At 43.1% G+C, this 16,514-nt stretch overlaps 1 protein-coding gene across 1 annotated transcript in view; it reads left to right on the top strand.

The window, feature by feature from the left end:
- The window catches only part of Scp2 (sterol carrier protein 2), a 73,812-nt gene that overhangs the window by 34,510 nt on the left and 22,788 nt on the right, over positions 1 to 16,514 (top strand). Inside the window, exons 10-12 of the mRNA XM_031378119.1 lie at positions 1,236 to 1,383; positions 9,513 to 9,620; positions 12,013 to 12,166. Coding sequence (XP_031233979.1) covers positions 1,236 to 1,383; positions 9,513 to 9,620; positions 12,013 to 12,166 — 410 coding nt within the window. The remainder of the gene's footprint in view (positions 1 to 1,235; positions 1,384 to 9,512; positions 9,621 to 12,012; positions 12,167 to 16,514) is intronic.

The following is a 16,514-nucleotide window of genomic DNA, read 5'->3' as shown; positions in this document are numbered from 1 at the left end:
TAGCCTCAAATTCAGAAATTATCAACTCTGCCTCCTGCATGCTGGGATTAAAGGGGTGGGCCCTTATTGAAGAGAAAGTCAGAGTTCAGACCCAAAGTGAGTTGAACAATTAAAGATTCGCTCTTAGCCCACAGAAACAATTGCATGGTAAAGTACGGTCTCTAAAATAGTTTTTACACAGGCTACTCATTTGAGATGCCCACATCAGGGCTTTGGTTTGGACTTAAACCGTCCCCTCTGTGCTCCTGGAGTAGAGACTTAGTCCCTGGTGGAGCAGTGTTTTGAGGTGTTATCTTTAGGGGGTGATTGCTTCATGGGGGCTCCAACGTAGTCAAAGCACTAAGGCATGATGGATTCATACCTCAGTGGGTTTCAGGGCAGAGGTGTGTTGAGAAGCTAGCACTCTGTCTGCTTCCTGGGCTTCATGAGGTGAACAGCCTTGTAAGAACCATGAAGCAGACTAAATTTTTTTCCAGTGGGCAAGGTTGCACACACCTGTAACCTCAGCACTTGAGAGGTGAGGCAGGAAAAAATAAGAGCACCAGGTCATCCTTAGCTACACAGTGGATTCGAGGCTAGCCTGGGCTACATGAAATCCTGTCTAAAACAGAAAACAAAACAGAAAAAAAAAAAAAGCTTTCCTGTTCTTCAGTTGTTTTCTTAGGTATTTTGTCCCTTCAGTGGGACATTGACCAGCAAAGCCAAGACCGTGAAATTGGGTTACTCTACTCAGATTGTCTCATAGCACACTTTATAGTATTTTTGCCTTATTCCTTGAATAAAAGTCAAACTTGACCTGTGCAAAAATGGTTTGAATCCTGTATGATCTTCTAGAACAGGTTGCATATTTTCCTGTAGAAATTGTCCCATTATTTTTTACTGTGTCTATCTCATAATGATGTATTGAAAATCCTCTTCAACTAATGCAACTGTACACTATGATCTCATCTTTATAGCTGTGCACTATGAATTCATAGCAGTGTAAGCTGAATCTCAGATTCTAAGTCCTTTTTCAATATCTTATTTAAACTTTTATAGTTTATGGTATAAAATTCGAGATGTACATTTTTTATATTTTATTGATTTTTTTATGTAATGCAGAATCAGCTGCGATTTCAATATATGTGACATTTTGAGCTTTTAATATTATGCATGTATTACTCTCTTAAAATCTTTGTCTAAAAAGCCAAATGTTGGTACCCTTTATTGACCTGGCAATGGGTTTATGGATGTAGGTTGGCTATGATATGAGTAAAGAAGCTGCCAGGAGATGCTATGAGAAGTCTGGCTTGGGACCCAGCGATGTCGACGTGATAGAGCTTCATGACTGCTTCTCTGCCAACGAACTCCTGACTTACGAAGCTCTGGGGCTCTGTCCAGAAGGTATTGAAGGGGCCCTGTGTAAGTCCCATTGGGAAGGCTTCACTTTCTTTTCTTTTTCTTTTTTTTAAGATTTATTTATTTTATGTATATGAGTACACTGCACCTGTCTTCAGACACACCAGAAGAGGGCATCAGTTCCCATTACAGATGGTTGTGAGCCACCATGTGGTTGCTAGGAATTGAACTCAGGACCTCTTGAAGAGCAATCAGTGCTCTTAGCCGCTGAGCCATCTTTCCAGCCCATTCACATTCATCATTAAACAATACAAGTTACTAATTGCCCTTCCCTGCACGTTGACTCTGCCACACTGTGCAAACCGGATGTAGGAAGTTTTGGTAGGAGAGTTTTTAGAACATCCAGTCTTGGACAACACAAACACTGGCATAACACAGTATGTTCTTAATTTACATTATGCAAGTAAGTACTAAGAATGTATGGTTACATTTTAAAGAGGACTTATTAGGCCTGCAGTCTCAAGTATTTTCTAAATTGTGTTTGAATAGACGTGCAGAAAGAAAAACAACACAACTAGGTGGTGAGTTTGAAGTATTCCTTTCCATTTCTAAAGCACACGGTGTCCCCAGAGTATGGACTTTGAGGTGCTTCACCTCCCTGTCAGCACTGGATGGTCAGCTGTGTACCTTTCAGGCATGCTCAAGAGGATGTAATTGTATCTTATATTACTCTTAATTTTCACATGGCTAATGATACTGAAAAATCTTTTTGTGTACTTATTAATCATTTATGTATCTTCTTTTTTTAAAAAAAAAATTGTATTATCTTTATGTGTATATATCAGTGCTTAGGTGTGGTTATGTGAATGTGTGACTTCAGGTGCCCGTGAAGTCCAGAAAAGAGCACTGGATCTCCCAGGGCTGGAGTTACACAGCTGGTTGTGAGTCACCCTAAATGGGTGTTAGGAACCAAACTTGGGTTCTCTGGAGAAGAGCTCTGTGTGTTCTTAACTGCCGAGCCATCACTCTAGCACCTCATTTTAGGTCTTTTAGATCTATTAAATCTCTACCCTTTGGTTCTCTGTTATTTGTCTTTATTGTGTTGTGATAGATATATATGTAATATAGTATTAATACATGTACTATATGTTATAGATATAGGTCAATGATAGTCAATCATGTTGTGTTATTTTCTTTTAGTCCAAGAACATAGTTGCCTGTGTCCATATGGTTCAGGTTGACTGTTTATTTTCTACGTATGTCTGTACTTTTTCTTCCCCCATCCTTCTGCCTTCTTTTGCATTATTAGAACATTTTTAGTATACTATTTTAATATATCTGCTGGCTTTTTTTGGCATGATTTCTTTTCAAAAATTTGGTAATTAGTTAATGGTTATTGTGTGTATTGTGTCTATTGGTTTGTGTGTGGCATAGCACATGTAAGGAGCCAGAGGACACTTCATGGAGCTGCTTTTCTCCTTTTTCCATTGTATGGGTTCCAGGGTCACACTTGGGCATCCAGCTTGTGTCACGAGTGCTTTACCTGCTGAGCTATCTCATAGACTCCCTTCCTCCAGACTAGCCTTAACTTGCTAAGTAGCTGACAATAACTTTGAACTTCTGATCTTTTTGCTTCTGTGTTCCAAGTTCTGGCAGTCTACAAAGTTAGGTGTACCCTTAGCCTCTCTGCTTCTTTTTCTTTTCTAGTGACTGGAAATAGGATAGCCTTAGCACTGTGACATTTGAGATGTTAGTCCGTGGTAGAGCTTGCCTATCTTAGGGTGTTCAGCAGTGAGTATTCCTAGCCTTCTACCCACAAAGTGCTACAAATGCCTCTCACAGTTGTGACAGTCGAGACTATCTCTAGACATTACCAGATTTCCCCCGTGGGTGAAATCTCTCCCAGCTGAGAACTACTGCTCTAAGTTGCTCTAAGATCACGTGTGTGTGCTTAACCTTTGGTCTCCTTGTAGTTAACATGCAAGGGAGAATCACTGCCACCATAGAGGCCCATTAGCTAACTCTTCACTGACCTCCTTTTTGTAGCTGCCATAGCATTACATCTGTTTGGATTGAAAATACTAATGTGATGAAATAATTTCCTTTCATCAAATTTTGAAGACATTAAGAAGAAAAGCTTTTTTTATATATATTTACCTAGATATTTATAATTTCTATTGCTTTCTTTTTTTAAATCTATTTATTTTATGAGTATGCGTACACTGTAGCTGTACAGATGGCTGTGAGCTATCATGTGTGTGGCTGCTGGGAATTGAACTTAGGACCTCTGCCGGCCCACTCGTTCCACCCCGCTCGCTCTGGAGTAATTCACTGTAGCTGTCTTTAGACACACCAGAAGAGGGTGTCAGATCTCATTGCAGGTGGTTGTGAGCCACCATGTGGTTCCTGGGATCCAAACTCAGGACCTTCGGAAGAGCAGTCAGTGCTCTTACCTGCTCAGCCATCTCGGCAGCCCACTTTCTTCATTCTTTTTTTTTTTTTTTTCGAGACAGGGTTTCTCTGTGTAGCCCTGGCTGTCCTGGAACTCACTCTGTAGACCAGGCTGGCCTTGAACTCAGAAATCTGCCTGCCACTGCCTCCCAAGTGCTGGGATTAGAGGCATGCGCCACCACTGCCCGGCCCCACTTTCTTCATTCTTAAAGATTGTGTATGTGTATGTGTATGTGTGTGTGTGTGTGTGAGAGAGAGACAGAAACAGAGACAGAGAGCAAGTGCTACAGAATGCCTGTGGTGGTCAGAGGACAATCTTCTTGTTTGAAAAAATGCTCTGTCTTATTGCTTGTAAGCTTCCAGAGATCCTCTTATCTCTACTTCCCGTTTTGCTGTAGGAGCCCTATGCTTTTATATGGCTTTAGGGTTTCAAATTCAGGTCTTCATGTTTGTGTCACAGTACTTTACCCACGGCGCCCCCCCCACCCCCCAGCCCAAGACTGACCTCGACTGACAGGTTATTCTTCAGTGACAGGCTCCTGAGAGGAGTGGCAAGGGGAGAGAAATTACAGCACACAAGAAAGATTGGAAGGTCTTCTACAATCTGATGGCTCATGCAGACAATTCAGAAGGGTAGCATCTTATGGTTTGCAGGGGAAATGAACACAGTGGGCAGAAAGCTATATACAGTGGGGCAGTGAAGTCACACAAGGCCCATGTTGTTTCTTCTTTATTTTTATTTTCTTTGTTTTTATTCTGTGTGTATGTGTTTTGCCTACATGTATGTATGTGCATCATATGTATATCTGTTGCCTGAGGAAACCAAAAGAGGGCATTGGACCTCCTGGAACTGGAGTTAAAGCTGGTTGTGAACTGCCATGTGCTTTTTTTTTTAAGTACAACAAAATAAAATACAATAAGATAACACAAACTACATTGGAGTTGGACAAGGCAAACAAACAGAAGAAAAAAAATTGAGGGGTCCCAAGAATCAGGCATTTGTACACTCAGTAATTCCATGAAAATGCTAAACTGGAAGCCATAATATGTGCACAGAGGACGCGGTACCGACCTGTGCAGGCCTGTGCCTGCTGCCTCAGTCTCTGTGTGTTCATAGGAGCTTTGGTCAGGTTGATTTAAAGGGCCTTGTTTTCTTGGCATCCTCCATTCCCTCTGGCTCTTACAGTTTATCTTCTTCTTTGGCTTTGGAAAGTGGAAGTGGATGGGTTCTCCTGCCCTGAGGGGAGGGATTTGATGGAGACATTCCATTTAGGGCTTAAAGTTCCACAGTCTCTCTTGGAGACAGTGTTTCAATACACAGCCTGCCCTGGAACTCACTATGTAGACCAGGCTGGTTTCAAACTCGCAGAGATCCCCTGGTCTGTGCTTCCTGAGTGCTGGGATAAAGGTGTGCACCACTCAGCCTAGCCTGTATGTGCTCTTAATCACTGGGCCATTTCTCCAGCACTTGGGGGTTTTCTTCTCTTCTTCATTTCATTAGCCTGAAGACTTTCTTTTAGCATCTTCTCTCTTTTCTTACTTTCCTTTTGTTTTTTGAGACAGTACAGAATGGACATGGCCTCTTGGTCCCCATGTCTTCACCTTCTCCCAGGTTCTGGGAGCTGGAAACCATCCTGCCTGGTCCATTCAGTTCTGGAGATCTAACCCTGGGACTTGTGTGTGCCAAGACAAATGCTCCACCCTTTCCTTACATTCTGGGATCACCATGACGTCTGTTTTAGAGCCTTTGGTATTATCCCACAAGAGACACTTGTTCTTTCAAGTCTGTGACACTTGTTCTTTGTTTGTTTGTTTTTTTTTTGTTTTTTTTTGTATTAGTGATAAAACCCAGGTTTTTTCCTTCCTTCCTTCCTTTCTTTCTTTCTTTCTTTCTTTCTTTCTTTTTTTAGGTTTTAGGATGGGGGGAGGAGGTTGAGACAGGGTTTCTTGTGTAGCCTTTGCTGTCCTAGAGCTTACTCTGTAGGCCAGGTTGGCTTTGAATTCAAATATCCACCTGCCTCTGCCTCCTGAGTGCTGGGATTAAAGGTGGGCCCCATGGCTCGACCATCTGTTCATTTTAAAATCCCCTGTCTGCTCTGAGACACTGGAGTAAGTCTTTTTCTTTCCTTTTTTTTTTTTTAATAAAAAATGTCTTCCTCTCTCTCTCTTCTTTTCCTTCCTTCTTTTTTTCCTTCTTTCCTTCCTTCCTTTCTCTCTCTCTCTCTCTCTCTCTCTCTCTCTCTCTCTCTCTCTCTCTTTCTCTCTCTCTCTCTTTCTTTCTTTCTTTCTTTTCGACAGTGTCTTGCCAGCCTTGGTCACCCAAGCTTCAGCCTCCAGAGTACTAGGATGTCCTCTTTTTCTTCTTTCCTTTCATTTCCTCCCTTTCCCCTTTCCCCTTTCCTTTCTTTATGGAGACAGATCTCAGGCCGGGGATGTAGCTCAGTAAGCAGTGTTTGGCTTGCATACAGGAGATCCTGAGTTCAATCTCTGGTACTGAAAAAATAAATAAAGGAACAAAGAAGCAGGGCCTTTCTGTGTAGCTTCTCTGGAGCTGGCCTTGACCCTATAGCCTCTGCACCTGGTGTGCTTGCATCCCAGGCATGCTCTACCACATCTGGACTTAGTGTTTTATTTCAAAGATTTCACTTTTCAAATTTCTATTTGGTTCATTTCCTAGCTCCTTGGCTCTGCTGAGAACTCCTGTCTTGGTGTTTATTTGTGTGTCTCCTTCACCTTGCAGCTCTAGTATCAATCTGAAAGTCCTTCATAACTTTGTAATCTGGACTTTGGGGTTTGGCACCTGTCCAGGTCTTTCCCTTTTGGGAGCTGGTTATGTGTGTGTGTGTGTGTCTGTGTGTGTGCGCGCGTGCGCGCGCACACACATGCGTGTGCACATGCTTGTGCATGTGTGTTTTCAGATGTTTTGGTAGGATGAATAATTTAGATTACATCCTGAACACATGGATGTTACTTTGTTCAACATCCTCTGGAGAGGAGTGGTGGGGCCATGTAATATGAGCAGTAGGGAACTGGGCATCAGCCTCTGTGTCAATCCTAAGGATCAACTCCCCCCATCTTATTTTTGAGACAAAGTCCCTTGCTGGGATGTGGGGTAGTTTTAGGGTAATCAGGATGGTCAGTGAGCCCCAGGAAATTGCTTACCTCTGCCTCCTCAGCACTAGAAATACAAACACACACACCAAATCCAGGTTTTTTGTGAGTACTGGTGATTTAAACTCAGTCCTCAGGTTTAGAAATCAGTTTACTGAGTTATCTCCCAGCTCCACACTGTTTGTGATTTAGCAAGCAGTCAGCTCAGTTTGTCCTCACAGATTATGACTTGCCTTCTGAGGTGGCAGCTGATGCCTCTGTTGAGTTCCTGAGCCTGTGCTGTACTGGTTTGGGGCCATCCCGTGCATCTGTAAACTCTGGGGTGGACCTCAGACTCCTTACTCTGAGAATAAGTCTACACTCAGAATTAGGGGGTGGGGCTCTGTTCTGACTCTCTCTACTGTGGCCTTCAGTGCTTACTGTTCAGCCTGTGGGTCCCCCCCCCCCGGTTCTGTTGGTACAAAGGTGGGGTTGCAGTGAGATGGTGGTGCACACCTGTAACCCCAGCACTTGGGAGGCAGAGAAAGGAGGATCTGGAGTTCAAAGCTAGTCTGGGATACTTTTGACTGTCTCAAAAAGCCAAAAGTGTGTGTGTGTGTGTGTGTCTCTGTGTGTGTATGTGTGTTGGGGGTGGGGGTTGGGTGTAGAGGAAGGGGGACAGACTTAGTTCTAGAACACTACCTTTGCTGACGTACTGTGCTGTCCTGGGATGCAGTTTAATTGTGCAGAGCTCATAAGGACAGCCTGAGGAAGCATAGCTGGAATTCAGCCTTGTATAGCAGCTTCCCTGTGATTTCACTTGCTAATCTTCCTAATGTTGTTTGCTTTTCAGTCATCAGGTATTCACTGATGTGAGTAGCACTGTATACATGCCTTCAGTGGTGGTCCTAGAAGAGAAGCATTGTGGGAAAGGAGCACATTGTGTAGTGTGCAGTTTTGTCTATACCACTTTGTGTTTCTGGCTGGTCACAGCCACGCATCCACCCAGGAGCTATCTCAGATCTGTGGATAAAAGACACACACACACACACACACACACACACACACACACACACGCATCAGCTCATTTTTAAACTGCCTTATTGGCTTTGTGGTTGGGCTCTTCTAAGCCTTCCGCAGCTAGCGTGCCCTTTCCTTCACTCCCAGCTCAACACCTCTAAATCTTCCCTCAGCTTTATTGCTCAGTTACCTTCTGTGGAGCCCATTGATCTTCTTGCTCAAGACACATTTGGGCTGTTTTCCCTTTCCACCTACAGGAAGAGCTCCCCTGTAGCTCCAGGTCTGTCCCATCTCTCTCCCCCAAGTACCTCTGTAAGACCCTGACCCTCCGTCAGTGCTACTTACTTTGTGATGCCCCCAAGTGAGACACCCAGACTCAGATCAATGCAAAAGCAAGAGGTTTATTTTCTGGCATGTAGGGGGCTCTCTTCCTTGTTCTCACTTTCCCAAACTCTTCCTTCCTTCTTTCCGAGGTTGTGGCTACTCAGCATACTGTTATCTGGACCACACTCACCATCAGCATCACAAATGGGGCTCCCAAATCTTAGTATTTGATCAGAAAATCATCTGGATGAACACCTTATATAACACTTCATGCACTTTTATTTATTTTGTAAGCACTCCCAAACAGTGAACAAATCATTACCAGGCAATTTGGAGGCTATGGAGCACATGAAATAAATTTATAGTTGTTTTTTTCAGTTTTGGCTTGAGGCAGGATCTCACTCCATCTCCCTCACTGGTCTAGAACTCACTATGTAGACAAGCCTCTAACTTGAAGAGATCTGCCTGGCTCTGCTGTGATAAAAGGTGTCCTCTTGAGCCATCTCTCCTATGGCCGTGGAACCTCTTTTTTTTTTTTTTTTTTTAACATGGTTCAGTCTTTCTCCTTAATTTCATGAAAGTAATTTTATTGTTATTGTTTGTTTGTTTTGTTTTTCTTCTGTGGATTTTGCTTTTTGTTGTGCTAGAATCAAATACTGGGACATGTGCGTGCTAGGCAAGCGCTCTACCAGAAATCCACTTCCAGTCTTGCTCTTTTGTTTTGTTTTTGCTTTTCAAGACAGGGTTTCTCCGTGGAGCCCTGGCTAACCTGAAATTTGCTCAGTAGGCCAGCCTAGCCTCAAACTCAGAGATCTACTTGTCTTTGCCTCCCAAATGCTGAGAATAAAGGCATGTACCACCACAGCCAGCATACTGTTTTGTTTTTTAATTAAAAAATGTATATATCACACAGTATTACAGCTGATACAAGAGAAAATAAGTGCATTTTGGAAAATTAAAACTTTTGAAACTATAATTTTTAAATGTTGCAGAATATTTATTTTGACCAAATTAGTTCTTTTCTGCCTCTGTTACAATCAGGGCAATTTGGAATCCACAGGGCTATTAGGAACTACTAAGTGCTTATTTCATGCAGAACATTCTTGAAAGATAAGCCTTTATTTCTCAATATTATTACTCAACACTTAGAAGCATTTGTAACACTTTATTAAGTGCTTAAGAAATGTTTATATTAAGAAATCCTTGGCTATGTGTAAGCATTAAACAATCATGCTATCTGTCCACTGTTATATTTTAACATTTGTGAATATTAACTTTTTCTTCCACAGGAGAAGGTGGAGCGCTGGTGGACAGAGGGGACAATACTTACGGAGGAAAGTGGGTCATAAACCCTAGTGGAGGCCTCATCTCAAAGGGACACCCACTGGGCGCAACAGGTGACAATGCATTCTTGTCAGAATTATACTTTAGGCCCTAATATGTTGTGTGTGTGTGTGTGAACATATATGTGCATATTCATGTTCAATGGCATACATGTAGAGATCATAGGACAACTTGAGAGAACTGGCTCTCTCTTTCCAATTTTATGTGAGTCCTGGGGATCAACTTCAGGTCATCCAGCATGGTGTTACATGTCTTTATCTGCTGGGCCATCTTTCTGATCCCTGTTCCAATTGTTTGAGACAACTCTGACTCAGGTTGGCCTGGGAACTCACTATATGATTCAGGATGACCTTAAACTTAAAGCAGTCCCCCTACCTGCCCCTCCCAAATGCTGGGATTATAGGTGTGAGCCACCATGAGTGGCTGAAGTCTGTGATTTCAGTATACTTGTATTCTTTGAACTCAGATGGTGACTTGAGTTTTTTTTTTTTAAAGATTTATTTATTTTATGTGTATGAGTACACTATAGTTGTACAAATGACCGTGAGCCATCATGTAGCTGCTGGGAATTGAACTCAGGACGGCCAGCTCGCTCCGGCCCTGCTTACTCCGGCCCTGCTCGCTCCACGTTAATACACTGTAGCTGTCTTTGGACTCACCAGAACGGGGCGTCAGATCTCATTACAGGTGGTTGTGAGCCACCATGTGGTTGCTGGGATCCGAACTCAGGACTTTCAGAAGAACAGTCAGTGCTCTTACCAGCTGAGCCATCTTGCCAGCCCCATGACTTGAGTTTTTAATGCTCTTTAACTGTAGTCATTTGATTTTCCATTAGCTGCAGTGCACTTAGCTAACGAGATGCTTCCTAACAGAGATCACCAGGTTAAGATGGTTTCAGATGAACACATTGTGTGTTGTTGGATGCCTCCTTAGCCCTGCATGGAACTCATTTTCTCTTGAGAAAACTGGACTAGGAATTCTGAAATTAGAATTTTACTATGGCTCCACTGCCCACTGGAAATTAATCACTTTGACCTTTAGGTCTTTCACTAAAAAAATGACAACTGTATTGGAATTTCTAAGGTAACAGTGGTAAAATTCTGTGGCTTGTTTCTGTAAAGATAGATGGTGGTGTAAAGATGATTGTGTTTCTTCTTTATCATCTGGCTTCCAGGACTGCCATACCTTCACATATAATCTAAGTCTTTTGTAAGATTTGTTTTTATTTCACTTATTTATTTATTTTATTCATTCATTTGTTTATCTGAGACAGAGCTTCTTTGTATAGCCCTGGCTGTTCTGGAACTTACTCTGCAGATCAAGATGACTTCAAACACAGATTTACCTGCCTCTGCCTCCTGAGTGCTGGGGTTAAAAGCATGTCCTTCCTCCACCCCCAACCACACCCTGGCATATTTTTAATTATGTGTGTGTGTGTGTATTTACCATCAAGATATAAGTGTTGGCGGCTGGGCATTGGTAGTGCATGCCTTTAATCTCAGCACTTTGTAAGGCAGGCAGATCTCTGTGAGTTCTAGGCCACCCTGGTCTACAGAACTAATTCTAGGACAGACAAGGCTACACAGAGAAACCCTGTCTGTAGGCAGGGGTGATATGGGAGGGACTACGTGATCCTATTGTACCTTTAAAGATATCTTGCTGTGCTACTAGTCATTCTTGTGGTTCATAGGCACCACAGCTTATTAGGACTATTGATCCTCTCCCTCCTCCCCCTTCCAGCTTGCATAGCATAGCACCTTCTGGTACTATGAAAGCTAGTCCTCAGGAGGGAGGCTTTTGGATTAGATCCAGCTCAGACTTTTTTTTTTTTTTTTTTTCTCTCGAGACAGGGTTTCTCTGTGTAGCCCTGGCTGTCCTGGAACTCACTCTGTAGACCAGGCTCGCCTCGAACTCAGAAATCCGCCTGCCTCTGCTTCCCAAGTGGAAGCAGATTAAAGGCTTCCACCTTTAATTCCACTGGGATTAAAGGCGTGTGCCACCACCACCCAGCTACCTGCATCTTTCTTGAGTTCAATTTGATCTCATTGCTTTTTCAAAATGTCCCATCTCAAAAGTTTTCTTTTCACTTTTTTGAGACAGAATCTCACTATGTAGCACTGGCTGTCCTGTAACTCCTACTCACACTGTAGACCAGGCTGGCTTTGAACTCTCTGTCCCCCGTGTGTACCACCGTAGGCAGCAGGACGTTGTGTTTTCAACATACCAGAAAAGAATGGGTTGAACAGAGCAAGTCTTGATTTCCTGAACTGGAGTCTTTCTTAAATGCCAATTCTCTTAGCGTGGGAACGAGCTGTGAATCTTGGGCTTTAAGCTCTGGAGGCGAGCTTGGCTTTGGCGGGAAGTCCTAACTAGCGGCTCGCTGGGGCGGGTGGGCGGAGTCTGCGCTCTAACGCGGCCCGGGACGCTCTGTGCTCGACTCGCCAGGTCTGGCTCAGTGCGCGGAGCTCTGCTGGCAGCTGAGAGGCGAAGCCGGAAAGAGGCAGGTTCCCGGGGCAAAGGTGGCTCTCCAGCACAATTTAGGCCTTGGAGGAGCTGTGGTTGTCACTCTCTACAGGATGGGTTTTCCCGAAGCTGCCAGGTAAGTGACATTCTATGTTCTGTCACTTTTGTCCTCATGGTTTACAGTAAGTGACGCTTGCATATTTAAAAAAAATAAACCAACAACCAAAAAAAAAAAAAAAAACCAAACAAACCACAATTTGATTAAGCATTTAAGGGAAAGTATGACATTACTTCTTTAACATGGTTTTAAAAGTTAAGACTTAGTTTTTAAGCCAAGGCAACCTTAGGAAAATTTTGTTCAGAAAGAGGCAGCGAAGCCAGGAGTGCTGACCCACAAGCCTGCAGAATGTAGACAAGTCACCTTTTGGTTGCCTTTCTCACAGTTGGCTTTCTCCTTTGGCCTCTGGCTGCTGTCAGAGAAAGCCACCAAATACATGTGCCATTGGAACCTGGCAAATGTGTTTCTGAATCAGGCCCTCAATCAGTTCCTGTTGGAACTCCGTGTCTTGCTTTCTTCCTGTCTTTGAAGGATCTGCCTCTGTAGGTACCTCTTGCCCAGCCCTCTGGGATTCCTCAACTTCCTTGCAGCCTCTCAAGGTTCCGCTTCCTCCTTTTCCAAGGCCCAGTGTTCCTCTATGTGCTTGGTTTCCAACCACCTCCTGTACTAGATATTCTGTATTCCCTCTTTTGAATCTTCCTAGCTTTCCCGTCATTGGCTCCTTGCCCCTGTTATCATACACCAGAGAATCTTTCCTAGTCCACAAAATCTTTTTTTCCTCTTGCTTTAATTATTCTCTTTCATGATGAGCCTTTCACAGTGAACCACCTCAGGGTCTGTTTTGAGGTCTGGTGTGTTCTGAGTTGCGTTGATTATCCTTGTCTTTTCTCCTTCAACCACCCTGTAGCTTTTTAACATGAATGGTCTCTTCTCTTGAAATTCTTGGTAACTGCTTAATCATTTATTTATACAGTTTGTTCTACAAAGGAGAGGGGCCACCATCTACTAAAGTCTTAACTTTTACAAACTTTGGGATGGTTTTCCTCTCTTTGGTCTCACTCTTCTTTTTCTGCTCAGAATTCTGTTTTTGTTTCAGACATTAAGATGCATCTAAACTTAAGAGTGTCTTCTTTCAAATACCCACGATCTTTTGTAGTCCTTTAGGGGTGCTAATCTTGCTTCTTCCTAAATCTGATTCAGCTGTTCTATGCTGATGACCCCGGGATATCACATGAAACCCCTTAGGGAAAAAAATAATCAAGCTATGAAAAGTCAGCAGTCGGTATAATTGGCATAGATACTTCGTTTTCTTCAGAGTAAAATTAGGAAGTTTGTCCACAGATTTTTTTTTTTTTGAGGCAGTTTCACACTGTAGTCCAGGCTAGCCTTATAGCCTTATAGTAGAGGCAGTGAGTTTCTTGATTCACCATTTTAGTATATGCCTGCAAGTTCTCACATGCAAATGGTGCAATGTATAATTACCACCACAGTCGAGGTCCAGAATGATTCTATGGCCTGCTTCCCCTAGTCCTTTGGTTCTTTTTCTCTCTGCTGAGACAGGGTCTCACTATGTAATGCTGGCTGTCCTGGAACTCTGTGTGAACCAGGCTGGCCTCGAACCCATAAGATCTACCTGGCTCTGCTTCCCAAGTCCTGGGATTAAAAGCATGTGCCCAGCCAGCTCTTTATTTCTTTGTGTAGGTTTTTTGCCCTTCTTGCAAATCATGCTCTGTTTGCTGCCTTTGTAGTTTGCCCTTTTTATGAATGCCAGTAAGATCATAAAAAGGCAAATTACAAGAGCACTCTTTTAATTTTAGCTCCCATTGATAACTTTCTAACTTTTCCTTCTGCAATTGCTGATATTCTGCTCCAAGGAAGAAATTTCTCTCCATTCCTGTCTTTAAATGTATTCATATACAGTGCATGAAATCATAAGACCTTATTTATCCACGAGGTCACAATCCTTTTTTTTTAAAGATTTATTTATTTATTTTATGTATATGAGTACACTGCAGTTGTCTTCGGACGCTCCAGAAAAGGGCATCAGATCCCATTACCGATGGTTGTGAGGCACCATGTGGTTGCTGGGATTTGAACTCAGGACCTCTGGAAGAGCAGTCAGTGCTCTTAACCGCTGAGCCATCTCTCCAGCCCCGAGGTCACGGTCCTTTAGTATCAATTATTTTGGTGCTGTGACTGCTCCTGGTTTGGCCAGTAGGAACCCTTTTAAGGTAACCCTTGTGCTCCACCATTCTGTATAGTACTTCCTTTCCCTCTTTCCTGGCTCAAGAAGTTAGTCCAATCTCTTCTTCAACTTTCTTTTTAAAATTTTTAGTATTTACGTGTACAAGCTTCTGGGCTTGCATATGCAGGTGAGTGAAGGTACCAGATTTCCCTGGAGCTGGAATTATAAGTGGCATTAAGCTGCCTAATGTGGTACCAGGAACCAACTCTGGGTTGATGTCTGCAGCCCCTCTTGTCCTTCCCATGGCCTGTCCCTAGCCTAGTCATTTCTCCAAGGAGTCTTGGTTTCTTTTAATGGAGAATGATGCTGAGTCACCTTATATGGCTGCTGGCTAGCTCGCTCTTGCCACTCCCAGGCATTTTCAGGGGACACATACGTGTATTGTATTAGTTCAGCTTGTTTTTAAATAGAAATTTAGGGGTAATATTATGTGACTTATGTGTCGTTAATACCCACCATCAGTTTTTAGCAGTTAGAACAGGAATTCAGGAAACTGGTTAAGTACCATTTGTTGTACTACCTGTTTTGGGCCTCTTAACCTTTTCATCACTTAGGAAATATTGAAAGCATTCACTTTAGAGTTCAGAAAACTACCAGAGTGCACCTGCCCTACACTGTAGCTGTTGGGCAAACTGTGAGTCTCTTCCCCAGTGCATTTGCCTTTCTTCTTTCCTGTGCCTCTAGTTCATGCCTCTGGTTAAGTGGTTGAAATGGTCTTTCACTTAGGAGTTTGGGAAAAATGACCTTGACTTTTTAGTACAACATGTGAAATATTCCTTGACACAGCGCACATCTTGGTCAAGGGGCATCTATTGCATTTCCCATCACATCCCGGAGAGGTTTCTTGTAATGCCCAGCTCTCCAGTTGTCTGTCGTGTCATATGGGCTCATCTGCCAGCTCTGAGGTCAAAGGGACTTGCTGATTGTCTGTGAACTTTGCTTCCCACTGCTTGCATGCATTTCATAACCCTCTCTAATCAGAACAGGTGATAATTTTAGAACATTTTCACTACCCCCCAACACATACCCCAAATGCTTTCATTTCCAGTCTGCCCCACTTGTAGTTTACAGGTGCACATGAACTCCCTGTCTCTGGATTTGCCTACTCCACATATTTCATATAAAGGAAATCATATAACATTATTCCTTCATGACTGGCTTCTCTGATTTAACATGTTGTTTTCAAAGGCTGACTACTACCTCGTTTGTATGAAAGCTCCTCTCTTCTTACCCTTGTCCTCACTGGTCTTTTATTAGCAGGCCTCGTAGGTATGAAGTGATACCTCACAATTTTGGTTCACATCTCCTCAATAGCTAATCATTTTCTGAACATCATCTCTTCTGCTGCTTATTGAGTTGTAAAAGTTCTTTAACAACCAGATCTCTTCCCTCCCATTTTCTTTGCTTTGGTGGAGTTTTGCAGTGTAGTCCAGGAAGGCCTTATCCACCTGCCTCTGACTCCCAAGTGGGTGTATAGGCATGAGCCTCCATGCCTAGCTCAGCTGCCACTCTCTGAAGGCCTGGTATGTGCTTTGAACACACTAGGTGCTTTGGCTGTGCTGGGTATTAAACCTCTGTGTGTGTGTGTGTGTGTGTGTGTGTGTGTGTGTGTGTGTGTGTGTGTGTATACTAGGAAATTGCTCCAACACTGAACAGTGCTTCCCCAGCCACATTTCTTTGTATAATACCTCATCATACCAGCTCTTTCCATCATACCACCAGCCGGGCGGTGGTGGCGCATGCCTTTAATCCCAGCACTTGGGAGGCAGAGGCAGGCGGATTTCTGAGTTCAAGGCCAGCCTGGTCTACAGAGTGAGTTCCGTAGTACCAACCGCTCTGAAGATACATGAGCAATCAGCTAAAGAAGCTAGGTGTTAGGTAGTTCCTGTTTCATGACCTCTCTTCACTCCCAGTCTATGACATCGTAGATACAGAGTGGAGAGGGCCTTACAGTGAAACTTCCCACTTGCTTAGTGGGAATCCAAACACAAACTAGAATGTTCTTTAAATTAATCTTTAAGCCCTTTCCAGCATTATCCATGGTATATTTAGACCAGTAAACTTGTGTTTATCAAACTCAAGTAAAAACCAATTACAGTTTAATTTCTACCAGGACTTTGTGTCTAAAGTTGTGAGATGGAATGCATGTGCCTGTATTCCCAGAATCCAGGAGACTGAGGG

Source organism: Mastomys coucha, unplaced genomic scaffold (assembly GCF_008632895.1).
Source record: "Mastomys coucha isolate ucsf_1 unplaced genomic scaffold, UCSF_Mcou_1 pScaffold18, whole genome shotgun sequence".
NCBI classification, from domain to species: Eukaryota; Metazoa; Chordata; class Mammalia; order Rodentia; family Muridae; genus Mastomys; species Mastomys coucha.
This window is presented reverse-complemented; position numbering and strand designations above follow the sequence as displayed.